The sequence below is a fragment of the Crotalus tigris genome, unplaced genomic scaffold (genome assembly GCF_016545835.1).
Source record: "Crotalus tigris isolate CLP2741 ecotype Arizona unplaced genomic scaffold, ASM1654583v1 scf7180000018163.671504, whole genome shotgun sequence".
NCBI classification, from domain to species: domain Eukaryota; kingdom Metazoa; phylum Chordata; class Lepidosauria; order Squamata; family Viperidae; genus Crotalus; species Crotalus tigris.
Window position 1 is genome coordinate 370,696 of NW_024096857.1, and position 18,709 is coordinate 389,404.

An 18,709-nucleotide genomic window follows, 5' to 3' on the forward strand; every position below is an offset into this window, starting at 1 on the left:
GCAGCTGTGCCAGAAGCAAAAAATAGCTCATGGAATGTACAACCCTGAGGAAAAACTGAAAGGTTTTGCTTGACTATTGTATAAGTAAACTAGAATGAGCACAGCATAAGTGATTTGTGGCTACAGATCTTTTATCACATGGACCATATTACAATGATGCCAGCAAGATAGGACTTTGAAGAAACAGTCAGAAGTGGTGGAAGGAGGAGAATGTTCCCTCTTAAATTAGCCGAGACAGTCACTCCAATCTGAATTGTATGAGGCTGAACATGCAAAGTATTAAGAGTGATCCATTGTTTTGCATTTTTATCACAGCACCTTTGTGAAAAGCCATGTCAAATTTAATTAGCAGGGGAAGGAGAGGGATTACATATGAGGAAACTTCATGCTGAAGACTAAAATGCCTCCACTTGTTACCAACATCCTTGGTTCCCATTAACTAAACAGAAAGGAACGGAATCATAATATCCATGGATTTGAGAAACTGAAATTTTGCACTTAAGTATTTAATTGCCATATTTCTTCAAGTTGTCTTCTCCATCAAGACAGAGTTTCATACTGAGTAGCAACATCGCTGAGTGTTATGACATTCTTGCCAACAAATTTCACTATAAATCCCTTCGTAATCACCAGAATTGTGTTTCTTCTTCCCAAACTAAGCATTCTAAGGGTTGTTATCTTTATTTCTTAATTTCAAAAGTTAAGATGCTTGATAGATTAATATTGTCTGGTGTTGACAGGCAAAACTACATGCACACACTCACACCTATCACTATTCATTTTTTAAAAAATATTCAAATTATCTTTCCCATTTCTAGCACCACTCATTGTTAGGAAGTTAGAAAGTGCATTTTGACTAGGAAGATTTTGCAAGTTCAGTGATAGATGGATCGAAGTTTCAGATGGAGAACTGAGCAGCATTTTGCCCATTGCACGAGCCAGTAGTGATTTTACAATTATTAAACCTGAAATAAAGGCTTCCAGATTCCATTCCAACTTCTTATTTCTATCTCTTTACAAGATGTAAGGCTGAGGAAGGAGAACCTTAATTTTGATTATATCAATGTGCATATCACTTGCGTCTAATGCTGCCTTTCCAAAAGCAGAGTGGAAGCCATTACCAGAATAGATAACTTTTCCCCCTTGTAGTCTTAGTTTGTTCTCCCAAAGATGCTTTTTCAGGAGGCGTTTTTCACTTCTCATCCAAGAAGCTTCTTCAGCTCTGAATGGATGGTGGGGAATGGAAGAATCTCCATAGACATTTAGCTATGCACTTTGGGATGAATACCCTTCAAATAGTGCAGAAGTATGAATGGATTCCCAGAAAACATTGCAGACTACAGGAACCATTTGTGCTTTAGTTTGAGATGCAGACAACACAGACTCATCCCCAACAGCCTGCACCTGTCTTCAACAGTGAAAGGACACAGGGCAGAAAACATCCTGCAGCAGAAAAGACTCCACACACATTTGCACTATTCAGGTGACCCTGAGGACACAGGTACAGCTCCAAATGGCCTCCATGATTCTCCAAGTCTAAAAGAATGCAAATAACCAGCTGTCTGCAAGGAATATAAATCCTTCCATTCACCACCCCCAGACAGAGCTGAAGAAGCTTCTTGGATGAGAAGTGAAATATCTTCAAAGAAAAACAAGAAAGTCCAGTTGCCTCCTGAAAAAGCACCTCTGAGACAACCATGAACTGAGAATCTCCATAGACACTCTTAACTCTGTTCCAATTCTTTCCCAGCAAGCCAACAGAAGCCTCACTGCCCTTGCTGGTACTCATCTCATGTGAGGTTTGATATAACCTACAACCATCTCAAAGATCATTGACATGATAGAAAGGAAACACATTAAATAATATTAATTACTTACCCAAGAAGCATGAACATCTGAACACTTATCTGTACTAGTGTCGGAATAGAGGATTCCATCTTTAACTAAGACAGAGACTGCCTTTAAAATGAAAGACAGGAACAGATTCAAATGTATGTAGTTCCGAGTGCAGTGAAGTTTCCTATATACGGAAAGAAAAACAATGTAGTTTCTGGAACCAAAGTATAGCTGAAAATCTTTCTATTTACCTTCTGTTATTTGATAGAACAATTACAAAAAGACTATAATGTAGGTGTAGATCTTGAGGGCCCCATATCTATATTCTGCTTTGCCCTCTGCTATTCTACAAGCTGCAACAACTTTACTGTTAAGATATAATAATGCCAAAATCTCTGCTTTTAGTCCAGAAACTCCTGAGGCACCATACATTGGAGCTGGCAGTGAAAGATCAGGATGTCTCATGCTCCATATTAACAACATAAAAATTAAATAGTTGCTAAAATGCAAAATTACTCTTTTTTGCAAGTTCTTGTATGACAAATGAGAGATCTTGAGGAATTTCACTGAAAACTGAGAAAAACTGATGGCTATGTCTTAACTTGAAAGAATCGTTAAAAATGATCTCTTTTAAGGCAGGGTTGAGATAATGTGCTCTCTTTTGTTTTGTTTTTCTCTCTCCTTGGAAGGTTACAAAGAAGCACTATAGTTTTATAGTGGTGAAAGGATAAGCCCAACATTTTAGCCTTTTCTTGAAAGAGCTGGGTTTTGGAGTAGTTATTCCCTCAAATGTATGGCTGTGAGAGATGGATCATAAGGAAGCGCTGAAGAATTGATGCTTTTGCATTAGGGTCTTGGAGAAGATTCTTGAGGGTCCTTTGGACTGTAAGGAGATCAAATCAGTCACTTCTAAAAGAAATCAACTATGACTGTTCTTTGGAAGGACAGATGCTAAAACTGGAGCTCGAATACTTTGCTCACTTAATGAGAAGAGAGGGTCTTTGGAAAAGGAGAAGAGGATGACAGTGGATGAGATGGTCAGATAGTGTCATTGATGCAATGAACATGAATTTGGGCAAACTCCAGGAGACACTGGAGGATGGGGGGTCTGGTGTGCCATGGTTCATGGGGTTGTGAAGAGTTGGACATGGTTTATCAACTAAATAACAACAAATTTCCCTTAAAATAGATGTGTTAAATCTCCTAGAACAGTCTATTGTTGAAGAACCAGATTATTTCTACATGCTCCATCTAGACTGCAGCTTCCTGTTCTTTGTAAAGTTTTCTCATGAGGATGGTGAGATGTTCTGGGGTACCCATTTACCTAACAACATTCTATTTCTGCTTATCCATATGGTCTACTTGGTAAAATATGAGAGTGGTTTATATCTATGCAGTATGAAATGGTGTCTTTGCTATTGTTACTAAAGTGATGATCCACCTCCGACATCATCTTATATTGTTGTTGGGCAATCTGTTGGCTTAGCCGGGCAGCTAGGATTACCTTCATGTCTTGGGGGACTCTGCTGGGGTACATATTTTTGGGAAATCATCTAATGTTCCTCCCTGATCTATCCCAGGAACACCGTTTGCCTCAAAGGGGGAACCTGATTTTACAAGTAGATAATTGCATTTCAGAACTCACTTTTTTAAGCTGCCTCCTTACAGAGCTAATTTTTTTTTCCTACTACTAAATATCACAGTCTTGTTTTTTTTTAACTGTGTATATTTGCAAGCTATATTATTGCTTTATCATGTAAGTACAAATGGCAATTCCTAATTATTCTCTTTTTTATTTACATCCTAAAGATACAATAAAGAAAGGACTAAATATATACTAGCTGCCCATCCTCGTTTTCTTAAGGCTCACACTGCCTTCTTCCCTGACTCTGACTGGTAGAACATTTTCTAACTTCATTAGTCCTGGGGAGGTCTTTTGCAAGGGGGGGGGAAGGTCCTGCAATGCATCCTGTTCCTCATTTTGTGAGCCCTTTTTGCTCTTACCCAACAACTCTCTTTAGCAATCTTCTCTAGAACTGCCCTTGAATTCACAAGCTTTCTGCAGTATAATACTGCCCAGTTTAAATTAGGTTCACTAATCAGCACTGTTCTTTAATAAAACAATAATTCGTCTATGGCTTCTGCTGTTCCAAATCCATTTTAGGCCCTGGATACATTAGGAATTTTGAAATTATGTTGGTATTCACATAAAATGCCTGTCGAGGGAAAGCTCTGCCCATTCGGGAAATGGCTGAGTTGATAAAAACAGCCAGTCTCAAAACAACTCTTCTTTAGAAGGCAATTCAATAAGATTGTCCCACATTACCTCATTTAGATCTCCCCACCCACTTACCTATTTTCCTCAGCAGGTGGGCCTCTTTGCTGGACTGCAAAGTCCTGGGCTCCAGAGGGCTGGCAAAGCACAGGACTATATTCATTTACATTTCTATAGGGCAGTGGTTCTCAACCTGTGGGTCGGGACCCCATTTGGGGTCGAACGACCATTTCATGGGAGTCACCAAACAACGCAGTCCGCCATTTCCCCCCCCTTTTCCTTAGCTTGAATAGAGTCTAATTCTATTGGCTTTCAAAAGCCAATAGGAATTGTCCAGGCTGTCTCTGCCCTGCTGAGCCCGCCAAAAGTCCCATTCTGCAAACAGTGCTGCACCAGTTGAGTAGTCCTTGACTTATGACCGGTTGTGTAGTACTTGACTTACGACCAGTTGGGGGTCGCGGCATTAAAAAGGTTGAGAACTACTGCTATAGGGCTTGTCTGGGTTCCGAAAGGATTTTTAGAAATATAGATAATACTGCAGAATGGCACTCTGGTTTGCAGCAAACCTGTTGCTTTCCATTTATCATTTTAATTAAATGATTGCAATTAAACACATCTGAACAAATGCAAAACCTCAATATCTATTATCAGCTTTCCTAGGCTTAGAAGCTAATCAGCATACAAACTATTCAAGACTTTGGATGAAGACACTAGAATTGTAGAGAAGATTAGAAGTCCAAAAATACCCCAAAAGAAGGCAACAAAAGACAATTGCCAAACAATTGCTACATGGCCATGTCCTTCAGATCACCAGGAGCTGAGTTTGACTCAAAGGAGGTTTTATTTAAAAAAGAAAATAAGGGACCTGTTAAGTGACAAGTGAGAACTTTACCTGTTCCAAAATGCTTAGTCCCTGCCAATGTTTCAACAAAGTTACCTGAAAACACAAAGAATGATGCTTCCTGTGATCAGAGCAATGAGGGAAACACTGTGTCCGAGGGTATAAACTGCTTTCACCCAAACATAGAAAACCTATGGAGCAAAGATGTATTTTAATTAATTGCCATGAGTAGACATTTGGAAAAGATTCAGCAAGAGAATGGCCTTTTAAATACAGTAGACCATGGGAATTACATAAAACACTTTTGTACCTTTCAAATGGAGGATTTTACTTATTTATTTACTAAATTTGTGTGCTGCACATCTCACTATTTAGTCAGAAAATGCTCTCCTTTCCAGAATCTTGGTCTATATTGTGTAGGTGACAAACCCCAGCATATAATCCTCCAACAGTCATTCATTCAGTCATAAATTTATAATACAGCCCAACTCAGATTGTGTGCTTCTGGGTGCCATACAACAGAGGTCCCCAACCCCAGGCGGTGGACTGGCACCGGGCTGCGGCATGCCAGAAACTGGTCTTTGCAAACAAGCAAAGCCCCATCTGCAGGATGCAGGCAGTACATGAAATTACACACACACACACGGTCCACGGAAAAAACCTCTCTCCACGGAACCTGTCCCTGGTGCCCAAAAGATTGGAGACTTCTACCATACAACATAAACACAGTAAATCAAAAAGAAGAAAAAAACCCACCTAACAACAAGCAAACAATATATAAATGTAAAATGGTGATCAAGCGCTCAACCATTCATAGGAGAGACACCCGTTCAACTGATCACTAATGCTTGGGGGAAGAGCCAAATCTTAAGCATGTTCCTAAAGGCAAGAAGAGTTTGAGGTGTCATATACAGGGGAAGGGGGAAACTATTCAAGAGAATAGGAACCCATCCCAAGTTCATATTGCCAAAATTTCACCGTCTAGTCTCTTCTTAAAAATCTCCAGTGATGCCCACGATTTCTGGAGACAAGCTGTTCCACTGGTTAATTGTCCTCACTGTCAGGAAGTTTCTCCTTAATTCTAGGTTGCTTCTCTCTTTGTTCAGTTTTCAACCATTGTTTCCTGCCCTCTGGTGCTTTGGAGAATAACATGGCCCACTTGTCTTGGTGGCAGCCCCTCAAATACTGGAATATTGCTATCATGTTGCCTGTTTCTTCTTTTCTTTAAACTAGCCAAACTCAAGTCCTGCTGTTGTATGTTTTAGTCTCCAGGCCTTTGATCATCTTAGTTGCTCTTCTCTGTTTTTTTTCCAAACTCTCAACAACTTTTTTGTGATATAGTGACCAAAATTGGCTGCAGTATTCCAGGTATAGTTTTACTAAGGTTTTATAAAGCAGTATTAATACTTCATGTAATCTTGATACTATGCCTCTGTTTATACAACCCAGGATTGTATTAGCTTTTTTGGTTGCTGCTGCACACTGCTGGCTCATAGTCAAGTGATCATCCACTAGGACTCCAAGGTCCCTCTCACAGTTACTGTTTTTAAGCCAGGTCTCGCCCAAGCTGTACTTATATCTTTGATTTTTCCTGCCTAAATGTAAAACTTTGCTTTTCTCCACATTGAAACTCATTTTGTTGGACAGGGCCCATTGTTCAAGTCTGGATCCTGAGTTTGTCTTCTGGGGTGTTGGCTACTTCTGCCAGTTTAGTGTCATCTGCAGATTTGATGAGTTCCCCTTCTATTCCCTTGTCTAAGTTATTTATGAAGTTATTAAAGACTACTGGGCCTAAGACGGAACCTTGTGGTACCCCCACTGCTTACTTCTCTCCATGTGGATGTAGTGCCATTGAGGACTACTCGTTGAGAATGGTTTGCCAGCCATCTACAGACCCATCTGGTAGTGATGTTGTCTATTCCACCTTTTGCCATAAATTATGATATACAAACTACAATAACTAGTTTCATATAATACAGAAATCAAAACTAATCAAACCATTTTATGGAGTTAAGTGTTGTGTGAATCAAGACACTCTGAGGGAGGTTTTGCTTCTGTTATTTTGCAGCATTTGAAAGAATAACTCAGCACATCTTTAGGAACAATAGCCTTAGAAGTTATGTTTAAAGTAAAAATCCTTTAAAAAGCTAACCTTTTTGCCAATATTCTAAAATGTTACTATAACAATTCTAGGAAAATGCTCTTTCAGCTTATATAGTGCTTGATGCTTATTGTTTGAAAAGCTATTATTCAATTGTATTGGTACATTATTTTAAATCAAAATACATTTACTTCAAATCAAGAATATTTTCTTTCTTTAAAAATATACAGCAACACAAAATAGTATCTACCTAGTGCTGTCATGATTATTGGATTTACTATGCTGAAATTAACTTGCTCAGGTTTTGCTTGACAGGACATTTTTTTCCCACTTTTCAAGTATACTTCTCACTTCTGCTTAATGTGGGGAGGAAAAGTGTTAATTTATTGCTTTCGGGTGCACAAAGTCTTAGAATTGCCAAATGTATCATTTCTCTCTCTGAAACAAGTTACATGACATTTGACACTTTGGTTTCATTCATATCTTAACATAATTTCTATTTGAATTAAATTACAGGACATATTGAAAATATTAAAAGGGCTCAGCAGGATTAGACTAAAGAGCCACATAGATCCCATTTTCTGCTAAGAGATTAAAAAAGAATTCTGCCACCCATTCTGCCAGGAGCAAATTTAGTACATCTCTAGATGCTCCATAGCACAATGGAGCTAGCTATAGCTCAGTGTTTCCCAAACTTGACAATTTTAAGGCATGAGGACTTCAACTCCCAGAATTCTGGGAGTTGAAGTCCACATGCCTTAAAATTGTCAAGTTTGGGAAACACTGCTATAGCTTGTCCTTTATACTAGGAATAAATATATGGCAGATACAGGCAGAAGTTGTTTTCATGTGCCTAAGATGGTGAAAAACCTCTCTTGATTTTCATAAAACTGATTCACAAGGATACAGCACTCTTTGTCTCTATGCCGACAAAGCTTGGCTGCTTGGAATATCTAACAACAAAACTTTTTTGCAAATTGAGAAACTCCATAGGAGTTAACCAGCTTTTTTATTGTGTTGAACTCAGACCCATGTCCTTTCCAGCTGCACTGCTGCTCCTATTTATTGTAAGGAGATGCGCATCTGGATGTGGTGAATTGGTCTGTCAGACGCCTTAAGTGAGTTTTCCTGTGCCTTTCCCCATCAAATCCTACTATACCCTCCCACACTTTTGTGGATGTCCTATTATGTAAATGCTGCCACTATCCTTGTCTACTTATTTAATGAAATGTACATGGTTTCTGGTTCTCTATGTTCTCTAGGACTGAATTACTTGAAACAGGTAAAGTTCTGTAGATTAACTGAACAAATCGATGCATGTGCTAAGTGAAAATCCTTTCAGAATAAGAAGACCAATTCAGCAAGAATTCAAAACTTATGTATATGAATGATAAGGAACTAGACAAGGATGAAAAACAAAAAAAGAAAGGAAACAAAAGAAAACAACAATGATTTTAAAGAGATTATCTTGGCCTGTTCCTTCAGCCAGCAACACATGGATGGAACAAAGGCACCACAACTCAGATAATTTTTCACAAAATAACTGAACTTCCTATTGGCATCCATATTTGATTGATAGATCAATCATAGATTTTCCTTTTACTGTTTCATGTCTGAAAGTTTTGGAGTCAGATTTCTTTTCATTCACAACTTGAAGCTTTCAGGCCATTCTTTCTTCACCAGGAACTCATGCATTAGACAAGCGGTCTTCAAATTTGGCCTTTTTATGACTTATGGACTTCAACTCCTAAAATTCCTCAACTAGCATGCCTGGCTGAGGAATTCTGGGAGTTGAAGTCCACAAGTCATAAAAGGACCATGTTTGTAGACCCCTGCATTAGACAAAAGATATGTAGGGCAGGGCTTTTCAACCAGTGGTATGGGTACCACCTGTGGTACATTGGCACCTGGCAGATGATACGCGATCATCCTAGAAAAGTGGTAGCAGGGGAGGGGAATGACAGCGCCGCTGGGCGGGCAGGCAGGTATCTTGCTCGGCTGTGCCTTGGGGGGCACTTTTTTCAGTGCCATTGTAACTTCAAACAGTCACTAAGCAAACTGTTGTAAGTCGAGGACTGCCTGTACTTTATCACTTTTTTCCTTTTTTGGGGGGGGGGTCATCAAGTTTTTGACACCATGCTAGGCAACTGGTGGTACTCGGATATTGCCATATCCTAAAACTGGTACAATAGGTGAACAGGTTGAAAAGCCCTGATGTAGGGCGTAGCCAATTTTTTTGGTCCTTTATTAGTCATCCAAAGATTCTGGGCATTTTTGCAAAGAACATTCATTATAATAATGCCTCTGATAGATTAGGGTTCAGAAGTTGACGAATGTTTCTATGAAAAACTGCTTTTAATTATAGGAGCTATAAGGATCGAATTGAACTGAATTGAACTATATTTTTATTAGGAAAAAAATTAAGATTCCATGTAATTCAGAGGAATTCTAAAATAAGGATTATCATAATCTCTCTCTCTCTCTTCCCCTTTCCTGGCAGAGAGGTATTTATTTAAGAAGTAAAGTAAACTAGGTGGTACTAAGAATTTCAAGTATATTCATGTTTAGTCTACATTACTATTCCTAACTACTCACAAGGTATACATTTTACAATGCCATAATTAATTACAACTCTCATTTAGTGCTTTTTCCAAACAGAAAAGACTTGTTATTTTTGACTTGGATAACTAGAAAATTTTTCATGGAAAGATTCATGGAAATGCACATTGGGAGGGTAAAAAATAACAGGATTAACACAAGTGTTTTCTTAATGCAATCCTCATTATTTTAGTAGGGTGTTGTTGTTTTGCAAAACAAGGTTTGTACCAATATCAGACTGAAAGTAATATGGCCAGTTTGCCTGGTGCAGTATTATATTTTAGACAGTATTATATTTTAGATGACAAAAATGCTGTTGAAAGTCTGCATTACTTAAAATCCTAAGTAATTAAAAGGTGTCTTTCTAGGTAATCTACCTTGTAAGATTGTAAGGATAAAATGAGATAGAGATAACATGTCTTTGGGGGTTGCTTGGAAGACTAGCATTAGAATAGCAAATAATATGCAAAATTGGATTCCTCATGATATACTTTGTTACTAGGCAATTATTTTATTATTTCATTTATGCGGTATCTATCAAATTTTCCTTGTAGGAAGGATATTTAAGGATGCTTAATAGCATCTATTCCTACATAATGATGATGTAGCTATCCAGACCTTATCTTTCATTTCTTTGATTAAAGAAGCAGTTGATTGTACTAGGCTTAACAAAAAGTACTAAGTATCTTGGATTTAGCTTGAGTTCAAATTCTATCACAGTCATTCTGAATTTCATTTTTTAAGTACTTGTGATTTCACTGGGCTGTTTTTTTCAACTGATATTAAAAACCAAGAAATTCCAATTTCCTTTGAAAGGCACCTTTGGGACAACCACGACCTGGATGATTCAGAATCTCCATAGACATAATCCATGAGGAAAATGTTATTAAACAAAGTTTCATTCCAACAAAAAGCCTTTTATATTACTTCCCATCCAGGCGAATCCAATGGTCATCCTGTGGGAACAGGGCAGATATTGGGAATAGGCAGCTTTATCACATATGTCAAAACTGAAAGCATGAGATTCAAGTCCAACGAGTTCTGATCTAAGCTACAGAGCCCTGGTTTGGGCAACCCTAAAAGGTTTATTATAAAAGAAGCTGATGAAGAACAATGCTGGTACAAAGAATTTACAAATTAAAGTACTGTGGGGCAAAAAAGTATTTAGTCAGCCTCCAATTGTGCAAGTTTTCCCATTTAAAAAGATGAGAGAGGCCAGTGATGTGATTGTCTGGATTTGTTTTCTCATTTTGTCTCTCATAGTTGAGGTCTACCTATGATGACAATTATAGGCCTCTCTCATCTTTTTAAGTGGGAGAACTTGCACAATTGGTGGCTGACTAAATACTTTTTTGCCCCACTGTATATTGGAGAATAAATTTATTTATTTATATATCATCTTTATTATTTTTACAAATAAGGAAGCAAACATATCCAACACACCTTCTTCCTCCTGTTTTCTCCACAACAACCATCCTGTAAAGTGGGTTGTGCTGAGAGAGAGTGGCTGGCCCAAGGCCACCTAGTTGGCTCTCCTGGCTAAGATGGGATTTGAATTCATGATCTCTTGCCTTCTAACCTGGTGCCTTAAGTCGAAGAAGCAAATTATTACATCGTAAGAACTGTGGTGGTGCAGTAGTTAAGAATGCAGCACTGCAGGCTACTTCTGCTGACTGCCAGCAGTTCAAGTCTCACTGGCTCAAGGTTAACTCAGCCTTCCATCCTTCTGAGGTCAGTAAAATGAAAACCCAGATTGCTGGAGGCAGTATGCTGACTCTGTAAACCGCTTAGAGAGGGCTATAAAGTACTATGAAGCAGTATATAAGTCTAAGAAGTGCTATTGCTATACTAAGTTTACTGAAACTGATCAACTCTTTCCAGAGGGATGTTGGCTTGGAATTCTGACAGTTTTAGTCCCAAATAACAGGAATATGTTAGATAAATCATGGATGCCTTCTAATCTGCTATACTTGAGGATTCAAAACTATAAGTCAGTTCTCAAAAAATTAATGGATGGGAAACAAAACCAGGCAGTCTCCTATCCTTCCATAGAAAACAGTTTTAAATATATTTCTAATCATCGTCATCTTTCTATGCTGTAATATACTGGTTTAAAAGCGCTCCCTCTCACAATTATATGGATTCAGAGATAAATACTTCAGGGAAAAATATGCTGTATTTCATGCTTCTACAATGTTTTTCTTCACCTACAATTTAACTCTGACTATAAGAAATCAAATATTTTATTTCATTTCTATTAGCAAATAAGAACAATATACTAAAATAGTATTTATACATTTCTATAATGAATGAATGATTCACTTGTCCAGAACCGTGCTCTATAGTTTTGATTTGCTTGTTTTTAAATTTCTCCTTCCATCCAGAGGTGAACATGTGGGACAGAGCAGAGTTTTTTTTAATCCATTCATAATATAAATGTAAGGTTGCATTATTTAGGCAAGTAACTGGCTGAAGAAGAAATGCTAATTAAATTATTCTCTGGAAAAGTAAAATAACTGAATTCTTCTTTTGGACTACCAAAAGCTATTTCTCTTATAATAATTTTAGTAAATTTCATTCAAGATAAGGTAGAATAGTTGATATACCTTCCATTTAAATATTATCTTCATTTTCAGCTGCCCAAGACAGCCACCACCTTAGGATGCTATACGTTGTACAAAGTAAGTAACTTTCTATTACCTTTTGGGATATAAATAATTATAGTTAAGAGCTGAAAGAAGATTGAATAAAACAGCGTGCAAGCTTTTGAGTTTCTAATACCCCTTTATCAGAAAGATATAACCTTGTTTGCACCAGTATGGAATTGCACTTGTTTGCCTCTTGAGAATTCCTACAGTGGCCTGGTTATTTCTAAACATTAGTTAGTAGTTTAAAAATAGAAAGACTCATAATGAGGGTTCTTATATTTCTACATGGATTCCATAGGCCAGTGATGGCGAACCTTTTAGAGACCAATTGCCCAAAAACTGGCCCCGCCCCTGCCCCACCCCTGCCCCCCCATCCCCCACACCGCCTGCCTGCAGGACCACTCACCGCATCTAGGGCCCACCGCAGATCGCCCAGGCAGCCCAGCAGCACTATGGTGGTCATGCCCTCTGCCCGCGCCCTGCAGCATCAACTGTGCACAATGGAGTGTGAGGGCAGAGTCTTGTCTATGCTACCTGGCTGCCATGTCCTTGGCTGCACTGCTCCGCGTGGGCCACGCTCAAGGGCGACTCTCCTTCAGGGGGGCTGCTGGAGAGGAGGGGGTCACGGGGGAGGTGAGGCTGGGGCAATGGCCCGTGTGCCCACAGAGAGGGCTCCAAGTGCCGCCTCAGGCACCCGTGTCATAGGTTTGCCACCACTGCCATAGGCATTCTAATAGAATAAAAATTCTTTTTTCCCATGCCCAAGAAAAAGACAAAAAGCAAGATGAAATACAGACATCATCCTAAAGGATTAGAGGAGTTCATCTTCACCAGCTTTCCTTCTAATAAATGCATCTTTGTGCTTGGCTGTCAAATTCCCCATTGTGCCATTTGCCTTCCCCAAATGCCTTTCAGCATCTAATTTTTTTTTGCTCCATTCATTCTGTAATGGTATGATCTTAGGAGACAGGAAGAAAAGCCATAGACTAGATTGGTCTGATAAAGAAAACTCGAGTCTGAAGGCGTACAGTAAAATAAAACACCTCAGAAGGGGCCTTTCCTACTTTTCAAGAGCAAAAGTGAGAGTCACAAGGGATATTCAGACTGCTAGATTCTGTTAATGTAACTTTACAATAAAGATAGGCTTAGTATTCACTGTCTTGCTAATTATCTGGACTACCTCAAAGGCTCACAATGGCTAATAAGTGTAAGATCTGCTATTTGAGAAGGAGCTTTGGACAGGGGCCACAACATGTGTTAGTAGGAGGTATTCCAGACATACAGAATGACAAAGACCATCTGGAAGAACAAACTCATTCCACTTCCATGAGAACTTACAACTGTTTAGCCTTCTAGAAATCCCTTAATTTACAAAGTTCATGAAACAATCATTTTTTTCTTTAAAAAAAAATCCTTCAGAATAAGCCTACAGGCAGCTGCCATATTTATACAAGACATGTACGCATGACATATGTTCACACATGGATAGCCCTGATGCATCTTGATGAGAAAAACCAGAAATATAGCTGTCAAAACTCACAAGAGAAAGCACACAGACATTTTTGCCAGAATGTCACTTTCTCAAAGATTTATTAAGTAAAAGAATTACAGGTAGAAACCACATATAATCTGACATATTCATAGAAGTCATATCTCCAGGATGGGCTTTGGAAACTTTCTGTTCTGATCGTTTCAAAGAATGTCATTACAAGAGGAAGTAATAAAGTTATAATGAGAAATGATCCCCTACAGCTGTGTTTCTCAACCTTAGCCACTTGGAACTGTATGAACTTCAACTTCCAGAATTCCTCAGTCAGCATGGCAGACTGGAGAATTCTGGGAATTGAAGTCCACACATTTTCAAGTGGCCAAAATTGTGAAACACTGCTCTGCAGTAAAAAAAAAAAAAAAAGAGGCAAGACCCCATTTCTATAGAGCAGACATGTCAAACTCGCGATGTCACATGACGTCGTGCAACGTATCGGGAGAGTTTCGCCATTGCCAGCAATGGGGTGAGCACGGCTTCCGCATGACGCTTCTGGCCTTTGGGCCAGCAGTTTGACACCCCTGCTATAGAGAGAAAAAAGATTCCATAAGAGTAAAAGTTCTGTGTTAACTACCATAAAGCTAAGATACCTTGGAAGCAAAGGAATTACAACCTAACCTTCAAAAACCTGACTTCTCTAGAGAGGCAAAGACAATCAGTACAGAACATCTCCCTAAAGAAGCTAATAACGCAGTGGTTAACATGCAATCAGATGGACGTTTGTATTTATTTCCTGTCATACAATTACCAGATCTCTTAAAAAGGAAGATGGTTGTTTAGTATTTTTCAACAAGTTTTTCTTACCGGGTTGTCTTCGATATCTTTGAATCCACAAGCAATGAAAAAATGTGGAAACATCTCTGACCATCCTTTACTTGTACAATTTTTGCTGATGTTTCCTAAGAAAATGAACAAGGGAGAACTGCAATATACTTTATGAGCATCATGCATTCCCACCGCCAATAAGTCAACAAAACTTCTAACCTTAAAACTTTGTTAGATCTTTTACTTTTATTAAATTATTTAATCTTCTCTAACCTCATGGATTCCAGATAAATTGAGACTACAACTCTGAGACTCCTAACTGACATTGACAATTAGCACAGCTCTGATCAGTGCTAGGTGATAATATGTTGTATTTCCAAGTGTTTTTCCTATTGGAATAATAATACTTTAGGAAAGCTGTTCTACTTTGTATCCAAATGTATCAGACAAAATTTAATAGCAATGTAACCCAGTGATATTTAGTTGGATGGATTAAAGTTTCTCCCACATAATCAACATGTCATAAGATTCAGCAAGAAAGTATAGCTTATTAAAAAGCGAAGCTAAGGTAATCAAAGCTTCAACCCATAACTCACCAGACAAGACAATGTCAAAATCCAAAAGATCAATCCAACTGTCAAGATTTGGATGTAAAAAAGCTGGCCATTAGAGCAAACAAGATATTGAAACTGGGAATAAACCATTTTTGAGGAAAAAAGGAAAGCTTTATATAAAAATGTTTCTTTGCACCTAACAGAACCATATGTATATAATTCAGTTTGAGGTAGGTTGATTTGGAAACAAAAATGATTCTCAAATACATCACTCCAGTAAATTTTTCTTTGCAATCTCACATTCCTGGACTTCCTTTGATACTACACTATTTATTGCACCCATGCAAAGTGTTGCTTGCTTGTCATGATAGGCCTAGCTTATTGCACAAACTGACTTTGATTCCTTCTTCGTTACTCAAGGAAACTCGGTGGCCAGAAAAATTCGTTTAACATTTAAAGATCATTTGGTAAACATATGTAGCTTTAGATACAACTAATCTGAGGCTATAAATGTGCCGGATGGGAGAATAATTTAAATTAAATTGTCTCCATAAAAGCCTCTCATTACTCAACATCATTATTTAAAGTGATTTTGAATGACCTATGGCAGGAGTATCAAAGGCTTCAGTTCCTGTGATGAATTACTAGTCAGAGATTAATGCACATCGGACACACAAGAATGGTAAAAATGCATTTTTTAAAAGACTCATCCAAACATGGAAGAAGGACTAAAGTTGAGGAAGAGTTTTTTGGACAATCCTATGTGTCAGCCTAATCTGCTTGTCTCCTCCATTGACCAGAGTTGTTTCTGAAGATGACTTAACAAATTCCAATCCAGAATGTAATCATCCTCAACAAGGCTAGATTGGTGACCTATGGCCATTCAAAGCTTGATCAGTTTTTTCTCTGCTTCTGGGCAGGAGGGCAAACTTTATCGGTTGGCCCCATATGGGGCAGGAGTCTATCAGTGCCTATTTTTCCATTCAGGGCAGTGTTTCTCAATCTTGACAATTTCCAGATATGTGGACTTCAGCTCCCAGAGTCCCCTAGCCAGACATGTTGGCAAATATATCATCCATTCATACATTAAAGAAATGGCGGGGTGGTTAATACTGGAACAAAAAAGAAAGCACAGATCTGATCCCAGAATAAGGGGCATAGTACAGGACCTCTTTGTGATTCTTTTAAGTATGCAAGAAAATGAATTTGACTTTCAAATACTCTGCTAGATTTCCCATATCTTCACAGTAAAAAACTTATCAAAAACCAACAGATGATCAGAGAAAAGAATTTCCTTTCATTAAACTTCAAAGCTATAAAATACTTTTCATTGTCCTTAACTTTGTTCAAGACTATTTTCTAGATATAGTCAGTATCTGAAATTGCAACAAAAAAGGTACATGCCACCACAACAGGTGGTGGTTGTACCTGTCTTAAAACACATCTTAAGAGGCACCTGTCAAATGCATTTTCCTTTCAATCTGTATCCCACCTAATGAAATAACCATTATTTCCAACATTTAAATCACATAGAAACCAAAGATACACGTCAGTCCAAATTACAGAAAGACATTTAAATACCTTGTTTGCTGAAAAATTTGCTGAAGATTTTCGGACAAGGGACTGTTACAGTTTCTCCAATTTCTGCAGAACGCCAGCAGGTAATGTTATCCCAGACCCCAGCACATCCTGAAAAATAAGTAGAAAACATTCAACTTGTTGAGAAAATTAATGTTTCCAGAGGAAAGAACAATACCAACAACCCTCCAGAGCTATTTAGGGAGAGTAATCAAGTCACAAAAATATCTATTGTTTCTGTTTTTTAATGTTTTGATAATGAAAATCATAAACATGCCAGTTTTCCAATTTCAATTTTGCAAAACTGTCAGGAAAAAATGGATTTCGTTATAATATTATTGCATTTCATAGGACTTTTTTATACTAAAATCTTAAGCTTCCTGACCAACTAGAAATGAAATTAGCCTAAGAAATTACCATCCAGGATTTTAATCCCTCCCTCTGCTTAGTTCACAATGATGCTTGTTGGTCTATTCCAGGGGTAGGCAACCTTGACTCTTTAATGACTCGTGGACTTCAACTCCCAGAATTCCTGAGTCAGCCATACTGACTCAGGAATTCTGGGAGTTGACCACGAGTCATAAAAGAGCCAAGGTTGCCTACCCCTGGTCTATCCAGACTGCTTACCACAATCTCTAAATTCTCTGCTTCTTTACTCCTATTCACACCAGGAAAGCAAATACTTTTTCCTTTATGTGGGTGAGTTTCTATTAAAATATACAGCATCCAGTGATATATGGCTTACAGTGTAGAAAAGTCCTCTTATTCCTGGCATTTTCCCTTCAGGTGTATCCATTGGAAAACCAATGAATAACAAAACAACAGTTGTACCAGTTTGTCAGGGAACTGCGCAGCAGGTATCCAAATGGAGTTACAGATGCTGACATGAACTGGTAGTTTTATATATATTTACATCATCAGGAAAATCACCACAGCAGGAACATCATGAGGTAAATTATCGAACACCCAGGACACACAGAGGAAAAAAGGCGGGAAACAAGGAAACTCCCTCTTTTCACTCACAGTAACCAATCACAGTTCAGATTCCCTCATGCAACTGGCCAACTCTCTTCAACCAGTGTTCTTACTCACTGTCCAACCTTTAACTGCGCCAGCTATTAAATTAAATATCTTAAGATTTTTCCTGTGTGTTGGACACTCGGACTAGAAGGGAACATTGGAGGAAATCTTCCCAATTTCATCTTATTAAAAAACTGGGAGCAAAGGGTTCACCATTTATTAGTCCATCAGTTAAATTTTGGAAGGAAAAATAAACAGCATTTGATTGGTCCATCTTCCTAGATCCATTGTTTGAAGTACCTTCAGAAGGAAGCAGGAAGCTAGAAGGGCACAAAAAGTGATCATGGAGGATAGTGACTATGGAAGATGGTGTGTAATGCCCAACTGGAATTAAAGTTACTTGTCTAAAATAAAAGGAAGCACAGCAGATGAACCAGAACATGTGTCTGCACAAGTCATAAATGCTATGATGATTCCCTTATAATGCATCACAGGAAAAAAAAATGGGCAACCAGTCATCTTCTCAGCTGGCCAGAAGAAATCATGCGTTGCTGCTCTTGATTAGTAAAAACTGGAAACTGCCAAAAAACGATGCAAATCATAAATCACATGACCATAAGATGCTGCAACGGATCACAAATACAGCCAGTTGCCTGGTGTCCAAAATGCAATGACATGACGGCGTCAGGGTGTGTGTATATGTCTGCAGAGGTAGTTATAACTTTGAGAACAGGTTGTAAGAAGCCTTTTAAAAATACATTGTAACTTCAAAAGATAATTAAACTTCTGATTATAAGTCAAGGGCTACCTATATTTGGACACTTTGCTAAAGTTCTACTTAAGACAGAAAGAATGGCATCAACAGTAATGTAGAGATGGGACAGTGTGTCAGTTTCGGTGCATGAAATGTGTTTTGTGAAAGAGCCTAAATAATACTGTTAAAATAG

The 18,709-nt window shown here is 38.3% G+C and overlaps 1 protein-coding gene across 1 annotated transcript in view; it reads right to left on the minus strand.

The window, feature by feature from the left end:
• The window catches only part of VIPR2 (vasoactive intestinal peptide receptor 2), a 66,519-nt gene that overhangs the window by 14,679 nt on the left and 33,131 nt on the right, over positions 1-18,709 (minus strand). The window contains exons 3-6 of the mRNA XM_039348597.1: positions 16,746-16,853; positions 14,650-14,744; positions 5,049-5,143; positions 1,879-2,020 (exon numbers count right to left, since the gene is read on the minus strand). Of these exons, the coding sequence (XP_039204531.1) occupies positions 1,879-2,020; positions 5,049-5,143; positions 14,650-14,744; positions 16,746-16,853 (440 nt within the window). The remainder of the gene's footprint in view (positions 1-1,878; positions 2,021-5,048; positions 5,144-14,649; positions 14,745-16,745; positions 16,854-18,709) is intronic.